Source organism: Chinchilla lanigera, unplaced genomic scaffold (assembly GCF_000276665.1).
Source record: "Chinchilla lanigera isolate Chin_1 unplaced genomic scaffold, ChiLan1.0 scaffold00136, whole genome shotgun sequence".
Lineage (NCBI taxonomy): Eukaryota > Metazoa > Chordata > Mammalia > Rodentia > Chinchillidae > Chinchilla > Chinchilla lanigera.
Genome location: NW_004955537.1, coordinates 2,592,182 through 2,600,120, shown reverse-complemented (window position 1 = coordinate 2,600,120; position 7,939 = coordinate 2,592,182). Strand labels below are relative to the sequence as shown.

At 42.6% G+C, this 7,939-nt stretch overlaps 1 protein-coding gene across 1 annotated transcript; it reads right to left on the bottom strand.

Moving 5' to 3' along the window:
- Positions 1–3,810: 3,810 nt before the first annotated feature.
- On the bottom strand, positions 3,811–4,761 carry LOC102017700 (olfactory receptor 2D2-like). The gene has a single exon (XM_005410720.1). The coding sequence runs from the start codon at positions 4,759–4,761 to the stop codon at positions 3,811–3,813; it is 951 nt and encodes a 316-aa protein (XP_005410777.1).
- Between the last annotated feature and the right edge of the window lie 3,178 nt (positions 4,762–7,939).

Genomic DNA, 7,939 nt, shown 5'->3' with positions numbered 1-7,939 from the left:
TGAATAAAATTAGGAGGTATGACAGACATTGTGAAACAAAAAGAAGATGCTCAAAAGACAAGAGCAACTGGGATGAGGGAAAAGAGAAAAGAAAGAAGGGGAAATTATGTATGTATGTATATACAGGATTGTAACATAGTTGTACTACTGACTTCTATTGCTTTACTGAAAGGAACAGCTAATGATTACTTATTTGATCAATCTTGCATGTCTCTATTTGTTTTCCTGAGAAACCACTTTGAAGATATCAATGAGTAATACAACAACCATTGTTAATTTCCTACCACTTTGTCTGTAACTCTGTATTGTTTATATTGTTCTTATGCTATTTTGTAAGTGGATGTCTGTTAATATGTTTTCCTTCTTTTATTTTTAAAATAAATTTTTAATAAAGAACAGGTATAAACCTCAGCTCCCTCGTTTAGACTTAGCACATGGCCCCTAACCACACTCAGCATTAGTTTATCCCTTCAGTAATAAAGAGATAATAATAGTTTGAAACGTTAACAAGCTGTATCTCTCTAGGTCCAGTCACGAGAAATAAAAAACCCAGTACATTAAGCAAGGGAAATGTATTATAAATAAATATTAAGTGTAGAAGAATCCAATGGTGAAGAGACAGAGGTTAAAGAAGAACAAACTGGGAAGGGGTTAAGCCCTCATCTGAGAAGGTACGGTTCAGGTGAATTGCAGAGGAGTTTTCTGAAGAGCCAGGCCAGATCTGCGCTAGGGTGGATCTGCGATCTATCACTACCCCCCACGTGTAAGTAACACAGCAGGCAAACGACAGCCATGGGCACGGATGTGCAGTTGGGTGCTGGCTGCCTCTGGAAACAGAAAGTCTTCACAGTGCGTGGAGTCTGCAGAAATGGCGGCTTCTATCTGTGCCCTGCAGACTCTAGGAATGATGTGGGGGCTTGCTGGATGAGTCCTCCAGGTAGCTGCATGCAGAGCATTCCAGAACTCGCAGAGGGACTCAGGCAGGAAGCTGGCTGGGTGGAGCTCTGGTTTCCTGTCGAGCGAGGACTGAAGTGTGAGGCTGTAAGGTCAAAATGTATCCGGAGCCTGTGCCCCAGGTCAGAAGTTGCTCGGAACTCCTATCATTCATTATCCTCAGATTCCCATCTCTCATTAATCCCTGTCCTCACCCTTCATCAGTGCAGCTCCTCACTTTGGCCCTCCCCGCTTCTCCCTCTTCTTGTCTTCTACATTCAGCAGCAAAACCAATATCCTTCTTCCCATACCCACAACGCACAATTCTTCCCAGAGACACCGCGTGTTTGAAGCTCTCCAGAAAGGAGGCTCTTTCTTCACACTCCTGGCCTGAGTTCCCTGAAGGTCTCAGGCTTTTCTCCCTTCCCGGGCACCTAACAGCCACTTCCCCCTCCTAAAGCCACACCCACGTTGGAGGTGATGCCTCACACGGCACCACTTCTCCAATCAGAATCGCACCATTTTTATTGTATTTAACTGAAAGTAAACACTTCTTACAGGACTTTCAGGACAGGCCTCTGCCTAACTCCCTGATTGACTCCTACCTTTCCTCTCGCTCTGTTACGGCCACATTAACCTTTCTCCAGCTCTTCAAACAATCCAAGGTCCTTCCCTAACCTGAAAGGTTGCCCTTGGCCACAAATTCCCTCTGGCTCCTTATGGCTAATTCTTCTCATTCACAGATACCAGCTAAACCTTAAGTCTTTGATTGCAAGACTTTGCTTTTTTTCTTCTTGGTAAGTAGATTTCTGCCCTCCATCTTTCCCTATCATAGGACACTTCATTTCCTTGAGAGTTCTGCAACTTCATTTTTATTAGCCTTGGTTCCTATTTCAAGGTCTTAGTCTACTGCTGGAAGAAATAAAATTAATCTTCTTGATTAACCCTCTGGATTAGTCAGATCAGTGTTCCATAACAAAATGCAATAAGTAGATGCAAAATATTAACCAAAAATATTTGTTTCCTCTCAGTTCTGGAAGCTGGACATTTGTACTGGTCAGGGTTTTCTGCAGGAACAGAACTAACAGAACATGTATACTATTGTAAGAGGAGATTTATTAGCTTGATTTATATGATCGGAAGCCAAATAGAACTCCATTGGCTATCTGCAACCTGGAGAGTCAGGGAAGCAAACTGTTCAGTCAAAGCAGTAGGCAGTCTCAGAACAAGAGGAACCAGTGATGCAGCCCCAGGCTGAGACGGAAGATCTGGAAGGTCCCCTGGAGAGTTACTGGTTGAGTCTATATTCAAAGGTTGAAGAAGCTGGGGTCTGATGTCCACAGGCAGTGGAAGGGGCAAAAAGCACACCTACTGAAAAACAATCCAATGTATATGTACAGAGCTTCCCTCTTCCACTTTCTGTACCATCCTGCTGCCCACATTCAGGGCTGGTCTCCCCCACTCTGTGATCTCTGACCCACACGCCAATCATCTCTGGAAATACCTCCCAGACACACCCGGAGGTGTGCTTTACCAGTTTTCTAGGCATCTTTCAATGCAGCCAAGTTGGCTACCAAGATTAACCATCATAAAACTGAGATCAGACTGCCAGCACGATCACGTTCTGCTGAAACCTGGCTTCTTGATGGCCACCTTCTCACTGTGCTCTTACACGGCAGGAAGAAAGATACACGCAGCGTTCTCTAGTGTCCACAAATTCATTGCATTGAATTTTGTATACTGTCCCTGCTCCACCAAGTGTGCATACAATTTAGAGTACCAAGAGGCTTTGGAGACCATTAAATTCAAGATGTTAATTTTATAGATGAATATAATGAGAATCAGAGAGAAGAGTCAATTTGCCCTAAATCATACCCACAGCAAGTTAGCAAAATTAGGATGAAAATTAAGACATTAAGTTCTGTGTTCCTTGGCAAAATAATGCAAAGTACACCATGCTACCATTGATTTCATGTGCCAGGTCAGGTCTCAGCAATGTACTGGCTCCACACACTAGTTCATTTGCAATGTGGTAGCACATATGGTCCATATGTACTACTTTGCTTACATCACCTTGGTCTTCTATTTCCATAAGCATGTCACTTTCAGTTATCATGTTTATGTTGGTTACATGTATGCTACTGATTTCTGCAGTATTGTAGTAGGTTATATTATTCTCTCCTTTGTTTATTACCCTCCCTGTACAGGAACTATATAAGCCTATTCAGTACCACATGACTTGTATCACTTCTCTAAGAAAAGACTTCTCAACCCTTTGCTATTGGGCTTGACCATGCAACTTTCTTTGGCCAGTGGGTGGTATACAAAGAGGTGTGTGTCACTTCTGAAATGCTCAGAGTCTCTTCCTCTTTGTCCCCTCTGTTATAAAACTGCATGTTCCATACAAGGGTTCCTTCTTCTAAGAAAGCCACAGCCAACCTATAACTAACATGGAAAACTAACAATAAAGAACTTTGGCTGTTGTGAGCCACTCAGATTATTGTTATTATTGGGCTACAACGTGGCAAGTTAATCAACAGAGTCAATTTGGTTTCATGTACATTTTTCCACTAACTAAATACTAGCTTGAGGAGCCGGGCATGGTGGCGCATGCCTGTTGTAATCCCAGCACTCAGGAGGCTGAGGTAGGAGGATCACTGTGAGTTTGAGACCAGCCTGGGTTACAAAGTGAGCTCAAGACCAGCCTGAACTGCATAGTGAGACCCTGTCTCAAAAAGACAATAAATAAATAAATACATACATACATACATACATACATACTAGCTTGGTTCAAATGCACAGTGTTGACTACTCACATTACACACGTCCTTCTGTTCAGCATTGGATATTTTCCCCAGGCTTCCCTTGGATCCCTGTTCACCAGGTCACCCTACCACCACGCCCCGTCACCTTCAGAAAAGCTCTCTTAATGTCTTGGTTCCTCAGACTATAGACCGCAGGGTTGAGCAAGGCTGTAAAGACATTGTAAAATAGTGAAATCTGCTTGTCTAGTTCAGGGGAGTAGCTGGAGTTGGGCTTCATGTAGATGTAAGTGGCTGGAGCATAGAAGAACGTGACCACAGTCAGGTGGGAGGCACATGTGGAGAAAGCCTTGCAGCGGGCTCGCGTGGACTTAATCTTGAGAATGGCCAGGGCAATACAAATGTAGGAAGCCAGAATAAGGGAGAGGGGGGCAGCAAGCACAAGCACACTGATGACCAGGTCCACCAACTCAACTAGATGAGTATCCATGCAAGCCAAGCTCCGCACCGAGGGACCTTCACAGAAGTAGTGGTTGATCATGTTGGGTCCACAATATGGCAGCCTCATGGTGAAGAAAGTATGGATTAGAGAGAAGAGGAAACCGCAGGCCCATGTCCCCGCCACCAGCCGCATGCACAGGCCCCAACTGAGAACGGCAGTGTAACGCAGTGGATACCAAATGGCTACATATCGGTCATAAGCCATGACTACGAAGAAAATGCACTCAGTCAGGCCCAGGGCACAAAACACATACATCTGCAGCCAACAGCCAGCGAAGGAGATGGTCTGAGAGTGAGCTAGAAGATGCACCAGCATCTGGGGCATAGTGGTGGTGACATAGCACATATCCAGCAGGGAAAGGATACAAAGGAAGAAGTACATAGGAGTGTGGAGCTGTTTGTCCAGGCAAATCAGGGTGATGATGAGCCCATTGCCCAGGACTGAGCTCAGGTAGAGGAGAAGGAAGGCAATGAAAAGGATCCTGTTGGACATGGGGTCACTGGAGAATCCAAGCAGGATAAATTCAGAAACCCAACTTTGGTTCTGGACTGGAAGCATCCACATGGTGGGGCCTGGAATAGAATCATATTCATTTCCATGTCATCTAAAGTATGGCAGCCTATCAAGAATGCCATCTGCACTGGCAGATGGGCTAAGATGTGAGTTCCGGCCCCAAACTCACTTTCTATGTAATCTGGAACAGTATAGCGCCGCCCATGATGCAATCACCCTCCACGCACCTGAGAATTTTAGATATAAACTGTAATAACAGCTATCACTCATGTGTCTAACAACAACCAGTTTACATGATGTCAGCTCCAGGCCCCAGACCTCTTACAGAGGGAGTTCCACTCCTCCCTGGAGAACAGTAGTCTGAGTGTTCTACAAGGCTTTCATCCTCACTTCTGTAAACGTTGCTCTTTGGCCCCCCAGGTGCAAGGTAAAGCTTCGACAACAGAGGGCGATAGAGGGCACCCAATGGAATGTAACCGCAGCAGGTACTTGTGCTGCTGCCTTCTGCCCTTCCTTACTCAGCCCGACAGCCATTGGAGTGGTGCGTAGGAGGCCAGTAACGCTCAGGCTGACTGGCCTCAGTGGACCAACACCAGCCGTGCCTGGAGCTGACATCATGTAAACTGGTTGTTGTTAGACACACGAGTGATAGCTCTTATTACAGTTTATATCTAAAATTCCATATTCCCCCCACCCAAAAGCTGCACTCTTGGCAGCGCCTGCAGGCTGCTTTCAGGGCCATGTTCTCAGGCAACCATCTCCCACCTGGGAGGCCGCTTGTTCTCCCCACGCAGCAGCACCGCAGACGCACCCCGGGCAATGCTTTTCTATGTCCACTGACAGGCGGTGCGTTCCTGAGAGGCACAACCTCTTTGACCATGTTTGAGTTAGGCTGGGGTGTAGCTCAGTGGCACAGCGCCTGCCTGGCAAGCTCAAGGTCCTGAGTTTGATTCCCAGTACAAAAAAAATGTCTGAATAGCAGGCATTTTTTTCTTTTTGTCTCCTTTTTTTTTGGTCAGGAGCAAGTGAAGGGAGTGAGACACCTCTTTAGTCCCTCCAGTATGTACTGTCCTTCAGCCTAGAAGTAGTAGCTATTTTTGTTTCAGTTTTTATTTTTTCATTTACTACTTTCCTTTCATCCTTTTTAGTACCTACCTTTTACTAATTAACAGTTTCTTATACTGAATTTTCTGTGTTCAGATTACTGATGTGGGGGCTGGGGATTTAGCTCAGCGGCAAAAGCACCTGCCTGGCAAGCGCAAGGTCGTGAGTTCGGTTCCCGGTACCAGAGAAAAACCGAAAAACCAGATTACTGATGTGTCCTCTCTCCTGACCGGAGCCTGATTGATACAGATGCTAAATCTATGGAGAATGAGTCTGATAATGAAAAGAAAACATACTTGAAAGCTATCTACCCACAAGGTTTGTTCATATATATTTATATATCTTAGGGAAACTAGCCAACATCTTCACTGAGTGATTGCCAACAAGGAGCAAGTAGGCACAGTGTGTCTCCAGATATATAATGCTAAGAATACACTGCCTATACAGTATTTGAGCCAAAGATGTAAAACTTAAATCTAATCATGAAGTAACATCAAAGAAACCCAAACTGAGGAACACTCTATAAAATAACTATTTTCCAAGTTCAAAAAAAATCAAGAGCCAGTTGTGGTGGCGCACACCTGTAATCCCAGCACTTGGGAGGCTGAGGCAGGAGGATTGCCATGAGTTTGAGGCTAGCCTGCACTACATAGTGGGTTCAAAACCAGCCTGAGCTACATAGCAAGACCTTGTCTCCAAAGAAAAGTCAATAATGAAAAAGAAATGCTGAGAATCTATAACAGATGCAAACAAACAAACAACAACAAAAACAGATAATGCAATATTTAATCCTGAAAAGGGGGCAACTCATTAGGGATCCCTCCTGTCTCTCAGGAGCTATTCCTGTTCTCCATTTCCCCATTCCTTTTCTCCAATAAATTTTCCTACTGTTAAAAAAATCCTGAAAAGGAAGTATACTATAAGTTACACTAGTACGATCATTGATAGTATTGAAATATGACTTGGATTATATTAGACTTCAAAATACTATTGTTTTAATGTTAAATTTCCTGAATTTAGTAACTCCTATACAAGAGAACATCTTTAGTCTCAAGAAATATTTACTGAAGCATTAAGGGTAAGGGAATACAATATTTGCAAATTCTCTCAAATGGTTCTAAATATTATAACAACACTATATTAACATAGAGAGAATGATAAAATAATTATGACAAAATGTTAAAAAAATTTTTTTTTGGTTTTTTGAGACAAGATCTCACTGTGTAGTCCAGGCTGGTCTCAAACTCACAGTGATCCTCCTGCCTCAGCCTTCTGGGTGCTGGGATTATAAACATGCACCACCATGCCTGGCTTTGTTAAAAATTATTAAATGTAGGTAGGAAGCATACAGGATTTCTTTGTACTATTCTTTCAACTTTTCGGCAAACCTGAAGTTATTTTGAATTAAAGGATTTTTTAAAGTTGAAATTTTTGTATATGGAATGAAAATTCTTCAGACAAATGAAAATGAGATAATTAAAGAGATTTTATTTGGGCAGAGAAAAGGTGAAAAAAACACAAAAAAGTAAAAAAGGGACTGGGGATTTAGCTTAGAGGCACAGCGCCTGCCTGGCAAGCGCAAGGTCGTGAGTTTGATTCCGGGTATCAGAAAAAAAACAAAACAAAAAAAAAAAGTAAAAAAGATTGAGGAGAACCTCAAGGAAAGACCAAATATGCAGATAAATATAAATTAATAACAAGTACAACAATATGAGGTTTTATGGGATTTAAAATAAAAGAAAATTAAAGATCATGACAGCAGCACAAGGAATAGAGTTAAAATGTTCTAAACACATATTTAGCATAACTGGAAAAATGATAAAACAAATTGTGTTGGAGAGTGATGAATCAAAAAGATTTATTTTAATAACTATAGAAATCACTAGGGGCTGGGGATGTAGCTCAGTGGCACAGTGCCTGCCTGGCAGGTGTGAGGTCCTGAGTTCAATTCCCAGCACCAAAAAAAAAAAAAAAAAAAAAAAATCACTGAAGAAAAAATAGAGAATGTTTGACAAGCTACAATTTTTAAATGAACTGATAAAAATATCCTTAACCCAAAATAATGCTCTTTTGAGAGGAAGAACTACTAACATCTTTAAAATTAGTAATACACTTGCCAGAGATG

Bases quoted from the DNA above. Each gene is read 5' to 3' on its own strand.
- LOC102017700 (XM_005410720.1), bottom strand. From the start codon at position 4,761: ATGTGGATGCTTCCAGTCCAGAACCAAAGTTGGGTTTCTGAATTTATC.